General features: G+C 44.2%; 1 protein-coding gene across 1 annotated transcript; it reads left to right on the top strand.

The window, feature by feature from the left end:
* The first annotated feature begins 1,775 nt into the window (after positions 1–1,775).
* On the top strand, positions 1,776–21,974 carry SSPN (sarcospan). Its single transcript, XM_035128393.2, has 3 exons — positions 1,776–2,264; positions 11,271–11,357; positions 17,350–21,974. The coding sequence occupies exons 1-3, from the start codon at positions 2,040–2,042 to the stop codon at positions 17,713–17,715; spliced, it is 678 nt and encodes a 225-aa protein (XP_034984284.2). The 5' UTR covers positions 1,776–2,039; the 3' UTR covers positions 17,716–21,974.
* The last annotated feature ends 539 nt before the right edge of the window (positions 21,975–22,513 follow it).

A 22,513-nucleotide genomic window follows, 5' to 3' on the forward strand; every position in this document is an offset into this window, starting at 1 on the left:
TGGATCTACCTGTGGCAGCATTCCTGTGTTGGAAGTGCAACAGCAGAGATCATTCCATGTGCAACTAAAGGGTTAACTATGTCAGTGTTGAAGTCAAATGGAGGGGTGGATTGTGTTGCTTAGCAACCAGGCAGAGTGGAATGATGTTTGCAGAAGTAGCACCTGTCCTGATTGCTTTTGCAGGTCTTCAGAAGTTTTCTCTCTCTGTTTAGTTAAATGTCTCCCTGCTATGTTACAAGGCCTGAAGTAGGGACAAAGCCCCTTTGTTCCCTTTCTCCTCAGATTATACATTTTCTGTTCAGTTTCCTCAGTAAAGTGTTCTCAGGATTTCTTTCCCCTCTCAACTCCATATGCACTACGTGGTGTCACTAACATACTGAGTATTCTGTGCTATGCAGTTTGTCAGGTCCCTTCCCCAGCAGACCAAGGCACAGAGGGACTGCAGTTACATTGGAGCTACTGTACTCCTTTTGTGCTCTGAGCTTGACTTGTAGCACGTTTGCCAAATAGGCCACCCTACTATTCTAATACAGTGGAACCTCGGTTTATGAACACCTCGGTTTATGAATTTTCAGTTTATGAACGGCGCGGAACCATCTGGAACGGATTAATTCATATTCCATTACTTTCAATGGGAAAGTTCGCTTCAGTTTATGAACGCTTCAGTTTATGAACAGACTTCCGGAACCAATTACACCCATGCTTCAGTTTATGAACGCTTCAGTTTAAGTACTCTGCGGACCCGTCTGGAACGGATTAATCCACTTTCCATTACTTTCAATGGAAAAGTTTGCTTCAGTTTATGAACGCTTCAGTTTAAGTACTCCGCGAACAGATTAATCCACTTTCCATTACTTTCAATGGGAAAGTTCGCTTCAGTTTATGAACACTTCAGTTTATGAACAGACTTCCGGAACCAATTGTGTTCATAAACCGAGGTACCACTGTATAGTTTATTATGTCCACCGTCTTTGTCCAGTGATGGGCAAGGTCAAGTAAATAAATAAACATTTGAAATGAATTAATGTTCCTGAATAGTCCAACATGCAGGGTGTTAATGAGTCATTGGCAACAGCTGTTGGCTATTTAATGGTTCTCCCCCAGGGTAAATCCATAGTAAACAACGACATTGTGCGGATGCTTCAAAAATGTGCACGAGGAGCATCTATTCCCACAACAAACACCCACAGAGCTTGGACAAGAAAGAGCTTTCCTGGACATACAGGTCAAAGCTCTCCCTCATTTAAATGTTTGCATTAGATTAGGCTGATATTGAAGTCATGGGGTGTGGGTAGGCAATGGAGCAACCCAAACATCTGTGCCGTAATTCTTTTAGAAATACCAATTGCTACTAAATTACCAGGAAACTTTAAAAAGGCATTACAGCTTCCTCTTCCTCAAATTTTATAAAATTTAATAAAACACGTTATTATTATTATTATTTAATTAATTAAATTTGTATACTGCCCTTCATCCAAAGATCTCAGAGCGGTTCACAGCATAAAAGCACAATATAAAAATATAAAATACATGCAGTACTTTGACCCTTGCTCTTTCCAAATCTTACTCCCCTTTTCCCGTTCATGGGTCTCAGCGTGTGCGGGAATTGTCATCCCACAACAATTCCTAACAGAGCGCGCAACTTCGAACGCCCCCAGGCAGCCGCCTCCTCCATTCTCACGTGCAAACCTCCCTCGGGCACGTCAGGCCCGCCACCCGGAGAGCTTGCGCAGGCAGGCTGTTGGCAGTCCGATCCCCCCTCGGATCCCCCCTCTTCTCTGGGCTATAAATGGCGCTTGGAAGCTCCGACAACAACCCGCTCCAAATGTTTCCCATATTTGTGCCGCCTCTTCGAGTCCAATCCCAGAAACGAGTCAGGGTGCAGCAGCCCCAAAGGCGCGGGGGGAACCAAGCCCACCAACCCCGCCTACGGGCCTGAAAAAGAAAAAGAAGAAAATCCCTTCAAGTAGCTGCTCCGCGCGGGCAAAGAAGAGACGGAAGCTCAGAGAAACGGCGGCCAGCCCGGCGGCGGAGCAGCCATGAAGGCGAAGGCGAAGGCGGAGGCGAAGGCGAAGGAGGGCCACGGGGATCCCCCGGCGGGCCGGCCCGAGGAAGCGCCCACGTGCTGCGGCTGCCGCTTCCCGCTGCTGGCGGCTCTCTCGCAGCTGGCTCTGGGCGCCTCGGTCTCGGTGCTGGGCTTCCTCATGGCCGCCATCAGCTCGTCTCTGCTAGTCCGAGACACTCCCTATTGGGCGGGCATCCTCGTAAGCAGACCCGTCTCTTTCCACCCTTCGGGGCGCCTTGGCATGAAACGCCGCACTAATAACGCCCAGACTAACTAACCAGCTGCCTGCCTGCCTGAGACCCGGCTCGGTGGGGCTTGAGCTCAGCTAGCTAACCTTTCAAAACAACTGGCCTGCTGTGGTTTCTTGTAACTATTTTCACATGCAAAAAAGGAAGTGGAAATAACGTGTTATTTAGAGCAAGCATCATAGGAAGCTGGGAAGACGGGGAAATAACACACTTAGATTTGCTGCGTGCATCGTTTAGCAGACTTATTATAGATTTGGATTGCAATGCAAGGATTGCTCCATGGCTGAAAGGTGGGGTTATATGTGGTTCTGGCACATGCGCGCCTGTACTTTTGCCAAGGGAAAGGGAATGAGAGGCAAGGGACGAGAATTAACGTTTTGATCCGAAATGACAGAGGAGAAGTGAATGAATGCTCCTGTTGCTTCCAGGCTGCGATGAGTTGTTGGTGTTTTTTTAAAGAGCTGCCTGTGATCTGCTTTGCGCTTCGCCCAAGCCTCCTTTGCCACTTGCCGAGCTGAAGGGTTACATTTGAAATTCAAATAAGCGAGTTTAGGGGGAGGGGAAGGACGGTGATATGTGCCAGTCCAGGAAATTCAGAATCGCCCAGCGACATGCTGCCTTGCCATACCTTGTAGCAAAGAGTAGCACGACTGACAGGGCTGTTTGTGATCATGTAAAACACGTGATCCACGGGGACAGAGAGCGCGAACCCAGCAAAGGAGTGCACGCTCATTCCAGGCATGGGAAGTAGGCCATGTGTATCGTTGTCTCTTGAGCTACTTTGCTGTATAATGGATTTTTTAATGCAGGGCCGGCTCTAGGGGAAAGCTGGGTGGTGTGGGGCGCCAGGGGTGGGGGCGCTGGGCTGCCAGGGGGGCGCTGGGCTGCCAGGGGGGCGCCGGGCTGTGTGCAGCTCCCACTCAGCAGCCGCGGCAAGAAATGGGGCAGGGCGGGGGCGCCGGAGCAATCTCCGCGCCACGGCGCCAGGGCACCCGACATGCTTAAGACGGCCCTGTTTTAATGTTTTGTTCAGTGCTCATTCCAAGTGAGTTCCTGCCAGATTCTGGGGGCTGATGATTCTGAATTTTACAAATAGAATGATCATCAGGGCCCACCACACTCGCATTGTTTTAAAATTCAATGGATTCTCCATGTGCCATATGCTACTGAGTTTATTATTTATATTAGCTTTGCCATGGTGGGGCGACAGCGGGTGGGGTGGACCCCCTGCTTGTGCCATCCACTCCCTTGCATCTGCCTTGGAGGGTGTTGTCTTACCAAGGCCCTCAGGAAGCATGAATGAAAAAATAAAGGGCAGAAACTTGGGCAAAATTAGAGTGAGCTGTGAATGTGGCCTTGTTCATCTCAGCACTCCTTTTCAAGTGCCAGAAACTCAGTGGGAGAAGCTGATAACCCAGCCGTATCCTGTTTGCATAACAGTACAATATTGCCCATTTTTCCTGATTCTTGGCTATGTTGGAGAATGGCATGCTGTAAATGTTTTTAATCTGATCCTTCCTCCAAGGAGCAAAAGGCGGCACAATGCAGCCTCTCTCACAGTGATATTCAGCTAAGTTTTTTTCAGATTACACCCACTGAAATTAATGAACATGGCTAAGGCCAATGATTTCAATAGGTCTACTCTTGAATAAAACTTAGTTGCACACATCTCTTTCCCTCTCTCCCTTCCCATAGCCCATTTTAGTCTGCAACCATGCAAAGTAGATTGGGCTGCCCTTTCTCATTTTAATTATCTTTCCAACAGTTCTGTGAAGCAGATTCAGCTGAGGAATTGTGATTGCCCAAGAGCACAGGGCAAATCTGACTGAGTGCAGATTTCAACCTTGTCCATGTTCAGCCCTCCATCCACCACATTTAGTTGATGGGAGACTATGCGAATGCAAGGATACCGAATCAGTGCCATCTCTATGACTAGGATGTAACTCAGTTGCAGAATATGTACTTTGCTTCTGAAAGTCCCATGTTCATTTTCTCACATCTCCTGGTCCTGCTGGGGTGGGGGAATGACCTTATCCAAAACCCCAGTCAGCTTCTGGCAGTACAGAGCTAGTGGCGTTGCAGCAGGGGGCGGGGCAGGGCGGCAGGGCGCTCCGGGTTCCATGTCTGCAGGGGTAACAAGAAGTCACCCTGAGGGGACTTGTGGCGGCATGAGCAGCCATCGTGCCCTTGCAGCCGCATGTGCAGCTGCGAGGAGAGGATCCCAGTGCCGGTGGCAAACCGCTATGTACAGTGCATGTGTGGCGTCGCACGCATGCGCTGTATGTAGCGCCGCTGCACATGCACTGTACTTAGCAGTTTGCCGGTGGCACAACTCCAGTGCCGTATGGATGGTGCCGGGATCCCTCCGTCACCGCTACAGCCGCAAGCAGAGGATCCCGGCACTGTCCATACGGCGCTGGAGCGGCAGCGGCAGCAAACTGCTATACAGCACATGTGCGGTGTGACTACGTACGCTGCATGCATCATACGTAGCAATGCTGCATATGCACCCTATGTAGTGACGCCTCCCCTGGGTGTCACGCCACCTTCCTTCACCCCTGGATGCAATCATGGTCTGATTAGTGTAAGGTGTAGGAAGAGTTCTGTTGCCTTCATGATCTGCTTTGAAAACAGGATGCTCTCCTTCCTTTGAGGTTTTTAAGCAGAGGTTGGATGGCCACTTGTCATGTAAGATTTAGTTAACATTCCTGTGTTGCAAGGGGTTGGACTAGATGACCCTCGGAGTCCCTTCCAACTCTACAATTCCGTGATTCTATGATGGGACAGTGATCCCCTCTCCTCAATTTGTGCCAATTGTGAATGCTGCTGATGCAATATAGACATTTAAAATCAATTCCATTTTCTAGCCAATTTAGGTTTTACAGTCTCTGAACAGAGTATTAAATAAGTGCTTTAGTTAAAATATCCAAATGTTTTCTATTTTCAATCAAGAACACTTGAATTAGATTATCACCCAAATTCAAGGCTGCATGTATACACTTGCATGTACAGTATGTCACTGGATTACTTGAGATGTGATAATTCATAGCCGAGTGTGTGAGTTGTCTGGGGGAGATATATGGGTTGATTTGGTTGTCACATTTATATCTTAATTATAGGAGATCAAGGTGGTTTGCTGCATGGCTCTCCTCCTTTCATTGTTCTAAGCCTATGAGGTAGAGTATAATGAGAATGTAGAGTATAATGGCTCAAAGGGCTGGATTATAATGGTGCAAATGCATGCAAGGGGCCGTCCAGGCTCTGAGCTTTCATTTAAAAGGAGAGAGAGAAAATATATAGTTCTCCTAGAAGGAAAGTTATGAAGCAAAATGGACAGGGAAACCTCTAAGCCAGTTTTTCCTCAAAATGTAGACCAGGACTGGGTCTTGGGGCAACTTTCAGTTGAGACTTGGTGCCCAAGCCTTGCTCCCCTAGCTATGCCTTTTGGTTGGACAATACTAAAGTTCTGGAAATGTAGTGCCATTTAGCAATTTAATCCCACATATACCCAAGACCACATCTTCAAACCTTTCTGACAATCTTGACCCCCCTCTCTCTCTCTGTTCTCCTCCATGCCTCTTGTTATCTCTGACATATGCTCTAGCTGTCTGTGTTTTCTAATATCTGTCCTTGGTAAAGCCTGGTCCTGTTTCTGTCTTGGGGAAATTTGGGTGCATACAACAACAACAACAACAACGTTATGGTGCATATGTGTACTAAAATTAGTTTTAGCCCCATCCCCCAAGCAACTAGAAGTTAAATGTGTGTATGTTGGGATAGTGACATCCTAGATTCCAGCCATATCTGCGATTTCAGCATAAGGGAACAAAATTCTGAAAATACTTTATATCTGAAAGCACCCTGCTTAATTTTGCTAACTGGCTTTTAAACCACAAAGACCAAACAAGCAGCATTACAAAGGGGGGAATTAAGATATCCTATGTCTGACTCTGAAAACAATATGTATTCTGGAGCAGATTGTGCTCCTCTCTGGCATCCGCTTATTAAGGCAGAAATGAGCCATGGTTCCTTTCTTGGCAGTGAAGCAGAACACAGAGGCAGCATGGTGTAAAATATCAGCATACTTGTTTTAGCAACATCCCAGTCAAGTGCGCTCTGCCCCCTCCCCTCCCTGCAGCACCCCACCCCACCCCACACACCAGTGTTTGATTCCACTTGGCCAACCATAGAAGAACTTTGAAACCAATACTTTTTTTCTGCAAAAATTAGCTGCACATAATAGGCTCAGCTCATCCCTGTTGGGATTACCTCAGGGGTGACTGTCTCCACGACTGCTGCTAACATGCTATGACAGAAGAGTGAAGGGAGAATGATAATGTGCTAAATAGAGCCTGATTTATTGAAGGGATCTTTGCTTTATTAGTGGCAAAACTGTCATACTGCTCCATGCTGAAAATCAAGTGCTTTAGTCCATTAGCAAAATGTTCTCAACATGCAAAAACTGGAACTGGGATTCATTACTCATTTTTTAAAAATCTTGACTTTCTGTAATAAGATTCAAAAATTTGAGAATAAAATATGGGATAATTTATGGTTTAACTGTCTTTTCTTTTTATGCTTTCAAGGTCATAAATAGGACTGTGAGGGTGGAGGGACAAGTGGAGGAGCTGAGGGTACTACCATTTATAAAAAAGATTAATGTCAGAATAAATGAAGCAATTTGAACACATTTCTTCTTTCTTTTGCTGGCAAAATAAGGGTATTGCAGAATTTTGGATTTTTGACATGGAACTGAACAGTGAAAAGGAAGGAGTAAACAATTTCTTTTTAAACTTGTGGACTAGGAGGGATGACAAAGCCGCCTGGTGGTAAAATTGTGTCTGGGCAGTGCCACTTAAAATGCCATGATCCTCCACCCTTCCCCACAAAATATCCCTGCACAACACACACACACCCTATATCAGGAGCAAGAATAGTGTGTCTGAAAACTTCTCTCTATCATTTAGGGCTCATTCACATATAATACCTTACCTTCCAAGTCCCGGACTGCAGAATCCGGGACCGGCAGCCGTGTGACACCGGAAGTTGCATTGACGCAACTTCCAGTGTCGCTCCGCCCATCTATGGGTACCAAAAATGGCCGTTGACGATACCGGAAGTCGCGTCTATGCACTTCCGGACATGCGTAGATGCGACTTTTGAAGCCGGCGGCGGCCATTTTTGGTGCCCATAGAAGGGCAAATCGGAAAGAAAAAAAAGGCCACCAGCAGGAGAAATTAACGGAGAAAAACGGGAGACGAACTGATACGGGGGACCGCTGGGAAAAGGTAAGTAAAAACGGGGGGTTTCCCGGGGATAACGGGGTACTTGGCAGCTATGATATAATACTAAAGCATATTTGCCATTTCCCCCGGGCCCAATTTGGTCTCCGCAGAGGCCATTAAACTTCATCCTGCATGGTGGGCCGAAATTCTAGCTAAAACCTTTGATGCAATCAATGCTACCGGCCTCGTACCTAGAGCGTGGAAGGAGGCCATCATAATTCCAATTTATAAAAAAGGCCCCTCGGATGACCCCGGGAATTACCAAAATATTAGCCTATTATCGATCATAGGGAAAATATACACACGTTTTTTGTTAACGAGACTGTCTCAGTGGGCTGATGAGTCCAATTTGATTGGACATGAACAAGCTGGGTTTAGACCTAACCGTCCTACTACTGACCATGCTATTATCCTATACCATCTGGCACGGAAATATTCAGCCCCTTGTCGTGGTCAACTTTGTGCCGCCTTCATAGACCTGAAGGCAGCCTTTGATAGCATCCCCAGAGTCCTTCTATGGGAAAAACCTGCGCGCTGGGGTATTGATAGAAGGCTTTTGTGGCTTATAATCCAACTGCACGAAGGATCGGCCACCAGGGTGCAACTTACCCCCGCAGGAGATCTCACTACGTTAAGTTAGTATCAATAAATAAAGGAGTCCACCAAGGGTGCATACTAGCACCCTACCTATTCAATTTGTTTATCAGTGATATGAGAAACCCACTAGTTGAGTCCCATGAAACCATCCATGCCCCCCGTCTCGCAGACTACCGCTGTCCCCTGCTAGTTACAGGTAGGTAGCCGTGTTGGTCTGACGCAGTCAAAATAAAAATAAAAAATCCTTCCAGTAGCACCCTAGAGACCAACTAAGTTTGTCCTAGGTATGAGCTTTTGTGTGCATGCACACTTCTTCAGATACACTGAAACAGAAGTCACCAGGCCCTTATGTATAGTCAGAGGGCGGGGTGTGTGTGATGGGAATGGGTGATGGGCTGATAGGAGTGGTAACCCTCTTGATGACTGTTAACGACTGTTAATGACTGCAATGGGTCTTGCGGAAAAAGCAAGGGCTGAGGTGCTAAAGAAAGCTTGATCATGTATAATGAGATAAGAATCCCATGTCTCTGTTCATACCAGGTCTCTCCATGCTTTTAAGCTTGGTAATGAGCTGCAATTCAGCAACTTCTCTTTCCAGTCTGTTTCTGAAATTTTTCTGTAATAAAACAGCTGCTTTGAGATCTTGTATAGAATGTCCTGGGAGATTGAAGTGTTCTCCTACTGGTTTCTCTGTCTTGTGATTCCTGATGTCAGATTTATGTCCATTTATCCTTTGGCGTAGGGTTTGGCCTGTTTGTCCAATATAGAGAGCTGAAGGGCACTGTTGGCATTTGATGGCATATACAATGTTAGAAGATGAGCAATTAAATAGTCCTGAGATGGTATGTTGGATGTTGTTGGGGCCAGTGATGGTGTTGTAGGGTGCATGTGGCAGCAAAGTTGGCATCTGGGTTTATTGCAGGCTCTGGTACCAGTGTCCATGTTAAGTCTGGTAGTGGTATTATTGTGGGTCAGGAGTTGTTTAAGATTGGATGGCTGTCTGTAGGCAATGAAAGGTCTTCCTCCCAGAGCTTGAGAAAGAGAACTGTCATTGTCTAGGAGAGGTTGTAGATCTCTGATGATGCGCTGTACTGTTTTAGCTTGGGAGCTGTATGTGATTACTAGTGGTGTTCTGTTATTTTCTCTTTTGGGTCTGTCTTGCAGCAAGTTCTCTCTGGGTATCAGTCTGGCTCTGTTGATCTGTTGTTTAACTTCAACTGTAGATCTCTTAGGTGAGATTCTCTGTCTGTAGAGTTGGAACAGATGTGGCTGTAACGTAGGGCCTGGCTGTATACGATGGATTGTTTGGTATGTTTGGGATGGTAGCTAGAAGCATGTAGATATGTTTGTCGGTCAGTTGGTTTTCGGTATAGGGTGGTGCCTATACGCCCATCCTGTATTTTTATAGTAGTGTCCAAAAATGTATTTGTTGCATAGATTGGTTCATTGTTAGGTTGATGGTGGGGTGAAATTCATTGAATGTCTGGTGGAAGGTGCCCAGTGTCTGTTGACCATGTGTCCAGATAATAAAAAATATTGTCAATGTATCGCAGGTACAAGAGAGGTTTGAGTGGGTAGGAGTTTAGGAAACGTTGTTCTAAATCTGCGGACGATGCGGTGATCCTTTCCTACTCGAGAATTGGTCTAAAGAGGACGCTTAAGATTTTTGCTCTTTATTGTCAATCTAATTTACTAACTATAAATCATTCCAAATCTAAAGTACTGATCTTCTCTAGAAGTTGGAAACTTTATAAGTGGAAGCTTGGCGGGAAGGCAATTGAACAGGTCCTTAAATTTCAATATTTACTTTCAATACAATATGGGATGGAAAGCACAAATTGAATATTTATATAACAAGGCCAAGGCTTTGTCCCATTCGCTGTTGCGTTTCTTTTTCTCTGAGGGGGCCCTGCATGTTCCATCGGCTTTAAAGGTATTTAATGTAAAAGTGGTTGCCACAATGGCCTATGCCGCCCCGTTATGGGTCACGCTGGCTAACCTTGCGCCCTTGGTGACGCTGCAAAACCAATTTCTACGTCGGCTCCTAAAGCTACCGTCGTGTGTAAGTAATACTTCCATATGCTTAGAACTGAAGATCCCTTCATTAGAATCTCTCCTATGGAGGCGTGTCTTTAATTCTTGGCTGACTCTCTGGCATAGATTATCCAGCCACTCTCTTATACAATGCCTATGGCGGGACGAATTTGCCAGCCCATGGGCTAGTAAAATCCATGCCAAACTCCTGTTTTATGGAATCTCTCCGTCAGATTCCCTAAACTTAGACCTTGCCTCAGCCAAAAGGTCCATTAAACAAAGACTGGATGATGTTGACTTACAGTACAATCTTATGACGGGTGGAGGGGTCTGTTCACCGCGGAATATTGGTATAACCCCAATTTTATCAGGTTCCAGCGTATCTTTCCTCTCTCTCTGTTGCATCGCATAGGTTTGCATTCATCAAAGCGAGATTTAATGTTTTTCCCTCAAATATTTTGAGTCACAGATTTTCCAAATGTCACATCTCTGCTTTATGTGGTTGTGACAATAGATCGATAGAATCTCTCCAGCATATAATGTTCAACTGCCTCTTGTACAGTGCGGCCTGCACAAATATACTGAATTCAATAATTCAGGAAATTGCGGATAAACCATCAGAGTCTCATCTTGCACTCGTTTTGCAAGACAAGGACTCGAACAGAACTCTGCAGGTGGCAAGGTTCTAAACCTTAGTTCTCTCCCACAAGAGATGAACCGGAATGCTGCATGATTATTGAAACCCTTTAATATATTATTTTATTCTATTATTTCTCGGTAATTTTACACATAGATAGACATTTGACTGCGTTCACCCTAAATGGCAGTGGTGTAACTTTTATAGAGATGCTGTCTTTCTTTGTCTTTGTTTTGTTTCTGAAATGCTGTTTTTTGATTTTTGTGTTTGATGTATTTCGCTTGTGTGGGCTTTTAGCTGCAATAAAGAATCTATCTATCTAGTGCAACCCTGTAATCCTGCCTATCATACCCCCCCCCCCCCGTTTTTAAAATGTAATTACAGTCTAGCTTTCCCTTTTTTAGGTCTGCATGGTGGCCTTATTGGGACTAGTGATGCTGTGTGTTTCTTACCAACCGGATGAGAAGACCTGCATACAATTTGCCATCAAGGTACATTGCCTGATACTGTTTTTTCTTCCTTTTTAACCTCAAATACATGAGAAGCCAGAAATAGTGGTGGGTTTCTGGAGATCAGAGTGTTGGCCTTTGTCCTGCCTTGCTCCTTGCCAGCGTGTAAAAAGCAACTCTGGGAAACAGGGGGGGGGGGCGCCGGAGGGATCTCTGAAGAACCACTGTGCTAAATAGGCTTAAGCCGGCCCTGCTCCTTCCCTCTTCCAAGCAGAACAGAGTTTATAAGTAGGCAAATAAGTGCAAATGTGATATGCCAGCCTTCCTCAACCTGGTGCCCTTCAGACTTTTTGGACTACAACTTGCATCAGCTCCAGCCTGCACAGCTGTGATACACCGATACAATAATTCAGCTTTTGCAAGGGTTCACACATTTTTACTGGGCTTGGTAGCTAACCATTGTTTTGAGTAGCCAAGATGACTTTGTTGCTTTACTTCTTTCTCTATGGAGGCAAAATGTATGTCCCTTTTGTACATGCTATGAAAATTCTTGGGAGGAAGATGTTGCAGCAGAGGAAGCTGCCTCATTCAAAGTCTATCTGGCTCAGTATTGTCCACAGTGACTGACCGGCAGTAGCCTTCCAGAGTTTCAGATAGGGGACATTTTCAGCCCTACCTGGACATGCCAACAATTGAACCTGGGACCTTCTGCTCTACCTATGAGCTATGACCTTTCCCCTAACAATATGTGTTTGTGTGCTTGGATAAACCCCTCTCTTTCTGCCCATCTATTCCCCCCCTGTAAATAATTTTCATTAAATTTCCAAATCAACAACAAATAAAAAACAAACACTTTTGCATCTTAAATCCCTGCTTATTTCAAATTGCTCTGCCAAGCTATGACTTCCCTCCCTCCCGTCATTCGGCTTCATTGCTTTCTCTTATCCCACAGTTTCTTTTCCCAATACAAGTAAATCATATTCGTAGGATTTATTTCAGTCCTGCTAGTGTCTTTAAACTTCTACAGTTTTTCTCTATATAGTCAATGAATTTACTCCAGTCTCTTAGAAACTTTGTCTGTCCCTGGTTTCGGATCCCACAGGTCAACCTTGCAAGTTCTGCATAGTCAAACATTTTCGTCTGCCACTCCTCAATCGTCGGTATCTCATGTGATTTCCACTTTGGGGCTAGTAATGTCCTCGCCGCGGTTGTGGCATACATAAATAGTCTCTTATCACCCTTTGCTATTTCTTCTCCCCTTAGTCCCAGTAAAAAAGCTTCGGGTTTTTTGGGAAAGGTATACTTACACATCTTTTTCAGTTCGTTATATATCATTTATCATATATATCATCGAACAGCTCTTACTGTCAGGAAGTTCTTCCTAATGTTTAGGTGGAATCTTCTTTCTTCAAACTACAAGAAAGAAGATTCCACCTAAACATTAGGAAGAACTTCCTGACAGTAAGAGCTGTTCGACAGTGGAATTTGCTGCCAAGAAGTGTGGTGGAGTCTCCTTCTTTGGAGGTCTTTAAGCAGAGGCTTGACAGCCATATGTCAAGAATGCTTTGATGATGTTTCCTGCTTGGCAGGGGGCTGGACTGGATGGCCCTTGTGGTCTCTTCCAAGTCTATGATTCTATGATTTCCCAAAATCCTTTTACTTTCTCGCATGTCCACCATATATGATAAAAATCTCCTTCTTTCTCTTTACATTTCCAGCATGTCTTACTACTCATCCTATACATTTTAGCTAATTTTACTGGTGTTAAATACCATCTATACATCATTTTCATTACATTTTCCTTCAAAGCAGTACATGCAGTAAATTTTATTGTTTCATTCCACAATTTCAACCATGTGTCATATTCAATATTGTACCCAAAATCTTTTGCCCATCTAATCATCACATCTTTCGTCAATTCGTCCTTCGTGAACCATTCTAACAACAGATTATACATTTTTGACAATAATTTTGCTCTTCCTTCCAACAATTCTATTTGAAATTTGGACCTCTCATCTTCAAACCCTATTTTCTTATCTTTTGCCAATACATCATTCACTTGGTGGTACTGTAACCATCCAGTTAACACCTCTTTTATTTCCTCATATGGTTTTAATTTCCAGCTTTTATCTGTTTTCAACAAAATCTCCTCATACATGGCCATCCTTCCTTCCATATTTAATTTCTTAACTGTTAAGACTTCTACTGGTGAAATCCACCATGGCATTTTTCTTTCCAACAGCATTTTATTCCTTTCCCAAACCTCATACAGTGTTCTTCTTATCACGTGGTTCGTAAAACCTCTATGTACTTTTGTCTTTCCATACCAGAGGTTGTCGTATCCTTCTAAATCTAACAAATCTGTATTTTCCAGTGTTATCCATTCTCTTAACCAACAGAGACAGGACGCTTCATGGTATATCCTCAAATCTGGCACAGAGAATCCACCTCTTTCTTTCTTGTCAATCAATAATTTAAATTTTATTCTTGGCTTCTTCCCCTGCCAGATGAATCTAGATAAAGTTTTTTGCCATTCTTTGAATTGTCTTGTCCCCTTAATTATCGCAATTGTTTGAAATAGGAATAACATCTTAGGTAATACCGTACGTTCATCTTAATAGCTGCAATTCTTCCCATAAACGACAACTTCAATCTATTCCATACTTTCAAATCTTTTTTGACCTCCTTCCATATTATTTCATAATTATCATTATACAGATTTATATTCTTTGCTGTCAGCCATATTCCCAGATATTTAACTTTTTTGGCCACCATAATTCCATATTTTTGCTGTAATTCTTCTTTTCTTCACTCCTCATATTCTTGACCACCATATTTTGTCTTATTTTTATTTAATTTAAATCCAGCCAACTGTCCAAATTTCTCAATCTCTTCTAATGCTTCTGCAACACTTTTGTTGGGATTTTCTAGGGTTAAAACCAAATCATCCGGAAAGGCCTTTAACTTAAATTCCTTTGCATCTTTCTGCCCATCTAAGGGTGCCATTTTGCATCCTGATGCCTTTGAAAAAAGTCTGATACTCCTGTGGAACAGGAAGTTGTCACTGCTGGATTCCAGAATTACATTTCTGGCTTATTAACTATGAATCCCAAAATTTGGGATCCCCTCCAAACCTGTGCCAAAGTTTTACAATTGTTTCCCAGTGTTTTGCAGTGCCCCACAAACGGAGTAGTTGATATTCAAGCCGAGGGTCATGGCTGTCACTAAATGGGGCCTTAAATTTCTGTGTACCATGGGCAACCTTGTTGCTATTTGTGGATTGCTGGGTTTGTTTTGGTTTTTTTGGCTCAGTAAATTGGACAGATTTATTCATTATTGATCTGGCAGCATGTGTACAAAGAAACCAAGGCATGATTAGGATTTTGTTTAAAGTATTGATTTCCCTCCCCCTCTTTTATCTTTTGCCAGTGGAACTGAAAAAGAGACATGTGTAGGATGTCCTTCACAGTCCTACCCGTCCCTTTCTCCTCTCCTCTATGTTTATGTAGCAATCACCAGCCTGTATTTATGTCAAGCTGTGAAAAACAGCAAATCCAAACTTCTTTGCTAGCTCCCTGTTTGGTGTGTGCAGTTTTGGAATTGCTTCTTAGTCTGCCATGTGACGGTGAGATCTCAGGGTAATCTCATGCACAAGCTTTGATCCCCTCCTTTGATCTCCTCATTCTGACATATGGAGAAAATGTTCTGCCCTTCCAGTGCCTGAAACCATGCAATAAACATTAACAGGGTAATAGCTCCTACCCCCAAGCCCACATGAATCTCTGTGTCACTGGGGATTGCCTTGAAGGGTGCCGGCTATACAGTGGGACCTCAGGTTACGAACAGCCTAGTTAATGAACTTTTGGGATTATGAACACTTCAAATGAGTGTTCCAGGTTGCGTATTTTTTTTGGTATACGAACGTACTCCGTTGGGGGTGCACTTCCGTTTTGAGTGCCACACTTCCGTTGTCTGGCAGCGGAGAAGGGGGTTGTCAAGGTGTTTCCGCAGCCGCAAGGGAGGGAAGCTGTGTGCCCGCCAGCCAGCTGGTTTGCAGGCGCGCACCTCCCCTCCCCATGCCGCTGCAGGAGGTGCGCACTCTAGGGAGCATTTCCCGCAGCAGCTTGGGGGGGGGGATCTGTGTGGATCCCAGTTCAGCTACTGATTGATAGATAGATTGATTGATTGTGTGACTGCGGAAATGGATAAAAGCCCCCCCCCCTCCAAACAATGACTATCATCAGTGCAGGTAAGAAAACAATTAATTTTTGTTTTTATCATCTACAATACTGTTTTATTTATTTTATAGTACAGTACATTGATTATTGCTTTCATTTTATGGATCAATGGTCTTGTTAGATAGTAAAATTCAAGTTAAATGGCTGCTTTAGGGGTTGTTTTTAAAAGTCTGGAACGGATTAATCCATTTTGCATTACTTTCTATGGGAAAGCGCACCTTGGTTTTGGAACGCTTTGGTTTTGGAATGGACTTCCAGAACGGATTAAGTTTGTAAACCAAGGGGCCACTGTATGTGTTTTACAGTCCCTGATGACCTAAATACTGCATTTGAAGGCATTTCTTTTAAAAATATCATAGATGTATCAATAGATAAATATCAATAGACGTACCAAGATTTCATAAGAATATGAGAAGAGCACTGCTGGATCTGACCAAAGGTCTGTGTAGTGGAACATTGCCCACAAGCAAGGCTCCGAGGCAAGGGATAGACCTCTCTTGCGCTTGTTTTCTGGCAACCGCCATTTAGTTACATACTGTCTCTCTGAACGTCAACTTTCCATATGGCCATCCTGCTAAAAAGCCATCGATTTATTTGTCAAACATATTGATAGGGTCACCTTCTCTGAGTCAAACTCGCTAAGGGGACTTCACACAATAAAATACTTTTTGAAAAACCTTTCCAACTACTACTACTATTATTTATTAAATTTATATACCACCTTAGTCATAGAATCATAGAATCATAGAGTTGGAAGAGACCACAAGGGCCATCCAGTCCAACCCCCTGCCAAGCAGGAAACACCATCAAAGCATTCCTGATATATGGCCGTCAAGCCTCCACTTAAAGACCTCCAAAGAAGGAGACTCCACCACACTCCTTGGCAGCAAATTCTACTGCCGAACGGCTCTTACTGTCAGGAAGTTCTTCCTAGTTCTTCCTAGGTGGATTCTTGATCTGATTCAGCAGAATCTTCTCTCGTTTGGTCTTATTTCCTGAATGTTCAAAGTGTTTAAAATATATTACATCTGTAATCTTGCAAAGTAGGCTTACTTTACAAGATGTATCATCAGCATACAGATTGAGAGATGAGGCTAAAGCTGAGAGATATTAACAAAAGAGAAGCACTATTTTTAACAAAAATATATTGGCTCCAATGAAGAGTTAGACTTGCAGACAAAATGCTAAATTATATGAGCCTGTTTTTTCTAGCATCTCCTTTTATTGGATTTTAGCATCTAGTCCTGCTGTCTTTATTTTTTGCCTTATCAGCTTATAGCATAGCTTACATCATAGAATCATAGAGTTGGAAGGTCCTTAGCCAATACTCTACGCTAGCTCTATTAACTGTTCAGAATCATCTCACTTTTAAACTCTGGTCAACTGTGAATACTTCTCTGCTCCCCCCTTGATTGAAGTTTGCTTTCTTGCCCATAGGTTGCAGCATCAAGTGATGGCATACATCTGTGAGCTAGACAAAATTTGTAAATGTCTAAAAATGCAGAGATGGATTGGTGAATTTTGACAGGTACCCATATGTGATTGGCAGTGCTTATTGGTGTTTGTCCAAAACATAGGAAAGTCATCACCTATTTCTTGGCAGGGGGTTGGACTGGATGGCCCTTGTGGTCTCTTCCAACTCTATGATTCTATTTCTGGACATTTGTGAAAGTCATCTGGGACTGTCAGAGTTCGTATATAAATGACAACCTTCACCAACTTGCAAACATTCACTGTAAAGCCCATGTAAAATTGCTTGTAATGCTAAAAATAAATTCATTGTGTTTCCTTTCCAGGTTGCCTACTTTCTGCTGAGCGCTCTGAGTCTGATTGTCTGTGTTTTGGCCGTAGCTTTTGCTGCCTACTGTTACTCACAGATCACACAGTTTACCTGCGAAACCACCACTGAGGCCTGTCAGTGTAAACTGGAAACAGTGGATCCCCTCAGCAGAACCTTCATGTACAAGAATGTATCCGACTGTACTGACATCACCGATACTTTCATCCTTTACTTGCTGATCCAGATAGTGCTTAACCTCCTTGCAGCAATCGTGGGCTTCACAGTGTGTTTTGTGATGTGGAAAGACAGGTACCAGGTCTTTTATGTAGGCATCTGGCTACAGTCATTAACTACTACGGAGGTCCAACAACAGAAAGTATAGGCATCCAGGCTGTGTTGAGAAGAACAGTAAACCATCACCATCCCACCACCCAATGGACAAAAAACACCATGCACAGCAAAGACTTCAGATTGACCCTAATAGAGATATGTCTAATTTTATTTAGTTCATTAGGTCAATTCTGTGTCCAGGGCAGCTGTCTATCAGCTCCATCTGGTACGCAGGCTGAGTCCCTACCTGCCCGCAGACTGTCTCACCAGAGTGGTGCATGCTCTAGTTATCTCTCACTTAGACCACTGCAATGCGCTCTACGTGGGGCTACCTTTGAAGGTGACCCGGAAACTACAACTAATCCAGAATATGGCAGCTAGACTGGTGACTGGCAGTGGCTGCCAAGACCACATAACACTGGTCTTGAAAGATCTACATTGGCTCCCAATACGTTTCCGAGCACAATTCAAAGCCCTTTAAAGCCCTTTAAATAATAATAATAATAATAATAATAATAATAATAATAATAATAATAATAATAATTTATTTATACCCCGCCCATCTGGTCGGGTTCCCCCAGCCACTCTGGGCGGCTTCCAACAAAACATTTAAATACAAAAATTCATCAAACATTAAAAGCTTCCCTAAACAGGGCTGCCTTGAGATGCCTTCTAAAGGTCTGGTAATTGTTGTTCTCTTTGACCTCTGGTGGGAGGGCATTCCACAGGCCATTTGGTCCAGTATACCTGAAGGAGCGTCTCCACCCCCATCGTTCTGTCTGGACACTGAGGTCCAGCTCCGAGGGCCTTCTGGCAGTTCCCTCATTGCGAGAAGCCAAGTTGCAGGGAACCAGGCAGAGGGCCTTCTCGGTAGTGGCACCCACCCTGTGGAATGCCCTCCCACCAGAGGTCAAAGAGAACAACAGCTACCAGACTTTTAGAAGACATCTGAAGGCAGCCCTGTTTAGAGAGGCTTTTAATCTTTAATCGATTATTTTATTCTTCTGTTGGAAGCCGCCCAGAGTGGCTGGGGAAACCGAACTAGATGGGCAGGGTATAAACAATATATTATTATCATTATCATTATCATTATTATTATATACAGTGCTTTTTTCTGTGGGTACGCATACCCCTAAACATTTTGTGAATCTTTGATACTTTTGTCCATTTACTATATTTATTTCCCTGATTTACAATGGTGATTTTCTTGAGTCAAAATGAGAATACCCCTAAGCATTTTTTTTTTAAAAAAAGCACTGATTATATATACAAACCTACAGTGGTTTTATACTAATTTTGCTGCCCAGGCATCTCCCAAAGAACCATGGGATTTGTAGTAACTTGCTGAGCATGTTAAGAATGATCAGTTAAGGATGTGTAGTCCCTTTCACAGAACTACAGGTCCTGTCATTTCCTGGGGAGAGGGAATGAAAGTGAAATGACCAGGTCTGTAGTTTCCATATGCTCCACCCGCCTATCCCAACCTATAAGATTAGCTGGATCTAAACTAACAGAAAATATTATATAGCTACTTCTGGTCCCAAAGCTGGCATATGAAAGACAGTACTTGACTAATAGCCAAATCCATATATTGCTGCTGTTGTGGCAAAAATTTCTATATTTGCATTCCCTCTCCTTTACCATCTCCATCACTGTAACACAGCTAGAATTGGTCATACAACCCCAAATCATCGCATTTTGCAGACCAGACTGTATGACCACATATGAAAGGTCACTTCTTGAACTTAGTTGGAGAAAAGGCGACGCTAGAAAACCTGATTTGCTTCCCTTTTATAGGGTTCAAAACCTGCCACTTGAAACAGCTGTGTCTCTCTACCTCATCTAGAGACAGCCATATGTAAATACTGCTGCAATGGAGTATAATATGTTTTGAGGAGACCCTTTCCTCCTAAATACATGATTCCATGCAGGCAATGAGACTTGCACTCCATTCTTCAACATATTCACCTTGAAATAAGCCCTTCTCATAAAAGAACTTATATTCCAAGTAAGAATGTTGAGGATTCAAAGCCAATTTCCCTTAACTGTATGTATTGTGGATCAAGTACTATCCTACACTCTATACTTGCATAGCTGGTAGCATACAAGGGCTAATCTATGAAAACTTACTGGTAGATAAATGTCCATTTTCGCTGCTGAGCTACAAAATCAACACTGAATTCTAAGAAATTACAAAAGATCCACTTTTCTTGGCTACTTCAGGACAACCTTTCTGAAATGAAAGGGCTCTCCCAACACTCATGGACACAGGGAGCATGGAGAAAAGCACTCCTTGGCCAGAGGTCTTCTGGTGCTGCTGTCCTGCAGATGCCAGCTTTTAGGATCACGGCAACAGAACATCTGCCTCATCACCTGACAACATGTCAAGATGGTGACTGTCTTGCCTAAGCCATAAAACACAGCCTTGCACAAACCACAGTCACCAATGGAAGCGCTGCACACTGGGATGAAGTGGAAGGGCTGGGAGAGACTTATCACTGTGAAAGCAGTGTTTTCTGGTGGTGCCCAATGCTCCAGACTGTGCCTTCATGTGATTGCCATCTGCGCCTTGCCAACTCAGTCCTGCTGCTCTGTGTGGGAAGCTGCTTGGAGCTCCGCCTGAAAAGCAGAGCTACAGTAGAACTTTGAAAACTCTGTACAAGACTAATCTCTCTCTCTCTCTCTCTCTCTCTCTCTCTCTCTCTCTCTCTCTCTCTCTCACACACACACACACACACACACACACACACACACACACACCTGCCAAATAGTGTGGCATTTTCTTGGAGCTTCTTAATATTATGTTTGCTACTTTGCCTGAAAAAGTTGCTGTGCTATTTATTCTATATTTAAAGCTCAGTCTACCAGGATCCTCCCCTGCCTATTGAAATCTCTCCAATCTCTACCCGCCCCCTGCTTATGTTTGGAATGTGTTTTTACATTTTGGTAAAGGGTGTGGATTGGGAAGGGGCCTGCAAGGGAGTCAGTGAGGAACAACACTCAAGGACTACCAAAGCATAAAGACCAGGAACTTTCTTTTGGAATAAGTTACTTAATGTTCTGCTTTCCCTGCATTCTAATAATATTCGCACTCTGCATGCACAAAAAAAGATAGAGAAATGGTGTGGAGCTAAACTGGCAGTAACAACTGAAGGACGCCTCTGGTTTCAGCTTCTGCCTGTCAAGAAAGACATGCTGGGAAGGAAGTGCAAAAGGCACCTGAGAAATGAGTGGCTGGGATCCATAGCTCAGTGGCAAGGCACTTGTTTAGCATGAGGAAGGGCCCTGGTCCTTGACATCTTCAGGTAGGGCTAGGAAAAGACCCCGGCCTGAAACCTCAAAGTCTTGCTGCCTGTCAGTATAGTCAGTAGTGAGCTAGATGGATTATGGTCTTACTCACCATAAGGCAGTTTCCTCTGTTGCTATGCTGATTGCTTCCAGAACTCAGACCCGGGTGTGTGTGTGTGTGTGTGTGTGTGTGTGTGTGTGTGTGTGTTGCCATCAGTCCTCACTGCCCCGGCTTCAGGCCTGCAAGCTGGTCGTTGTGGTCCAAGGTCCTCTACAATAAACAACTCCTGTGTGTTGCAGATTGGGATTGCAGGTAGAGCCCACCTCTGGAAAGGTTGAAGAGCACGGCTGTTCTGTAGCACATTTACACAGAGCTCTAGTTGGAGCTTCAATGTGACCTTTCCATTAGACACGACCCTGGAAAGTCACAAAGAAGCAGAGGAACCACTTGCCCCGTGGCTTCCTCCCAAGCTGCTAGGCTAATGCCCAGATGTTGGCAGTGTTTGGGTTTCTTTCCCAGCCCAGCAGCTAAGGAGGAATGAAATCCCTGGGAGGTAGTGGTTCTTTATTCATGCGCAGGTGTGTGGGCTTCTTCACCTATTACACTATCTGCACACATGTACAAGTGTCTGAGTGGGAGTGTGTACATTTATTGCTTTGCACAGCTCAACTATTTATACACACAGGTGCATAGACTGTACTCTTGTTGAATACCCTTATGCATATTTACCCACATTCAATTCCTGCCACGCCCCCCCCCCCCCAGCCTCCACTGGCTTACGAAGATGAATTTTTAAAGGAGTCTATTAATGTAACAGAATCATTCATTATTAACACCTGCCACAAACTACATACAATACACTTTAATCTGTGAGGTCCATTTATAATCATTATATGCACAATATATATATTAACTAATATTGGAAAACTTGCAAAATGTATACATAGCAGCTTTGGGGTTTTTTACTGTGGTGCTTTTCATGCCTTTGGATGCATTAAACACTTCAGACAGTTATTTTTAAAGCCATGTGTACAGTGTGTATTTTGTTAATTAGAATAACCATTTTATTTTCTTGGACACATGTCTCTTGGACACATCAGAGGCGGAGCTAGGTGCTCCGGGACCTGGAGTGGCATGCACCCGGGGGCGGGGCTAGCCACTCATGGGGCAGGGCTAGCATCCCAGGGGGCTGCTGCGCACTTCCCGGGGGGGGTGCCAGCTGCTGCGAGCCTCCTGGGGGGTGCACTCCCCATGGCATCCGGGGGGCGCTGCCCGCGGCAAGCGTTGGGGGTGGTGTGGTGATGTCACCCCCCTCAGGGATGGCACCCGGGGCGGACTGCACCCACCCGCACCCCCCTTTCTCCACTACTGGGACACATCATCTCTCTCTCTCTCTCTCTCTCTCTCTCTCTCTCTCTCTCTCTCTCTCTCTCTCTCGATGCAGGGGAAAGGTTCTTTCACCCAGCCTTTCCCAGTATGAACTGCAAGAGGGCTTAGACAACTCCACCCCCATTCTCTGCAGCTCTCTTCCAGCACACAACTACAGAGTTTTCTCCCTCCC

Source organism: Zootoca vivipara, chromosome 10, assembly GCF_963506605.1.
Source record: "Zootoca vivipara chromosome 10, rZooViv1.1, whole genome shotgun sequence".
Classification (NCBI taxonomy): domain Eukaryota; kingdom Metazoa; phylum Chordata; class Lepidosauria; order Squamata; family Lacertidae; genus Zootoca; species Zootoca vivipara.

Bases quoted from the DNA above. Each gene is read 5' to 3' on its own strand.
- SSPN (XM_035128393.2), top strand. From the start codon at position 2,040: ATGAAGGCGAAGGCGAAGGCGGAGGCGAAGGCGAAGGAGGGCCACGGG. The intron at 2,265-11,270 runs GTAAGCAGACCC...TCCCTTTTTTAG, and splicing joins CCTATTGGGCGGGCATCCTC to GTCTGCATGGTGGCCTTATT. The intron at 11,358-17,349 runs GTACATTGCCTG...TTTCCTTTCCAG, and splicing joins GCATACAATTTGCCATCAAG to GTTGCCTACTTTCTGCTGAG.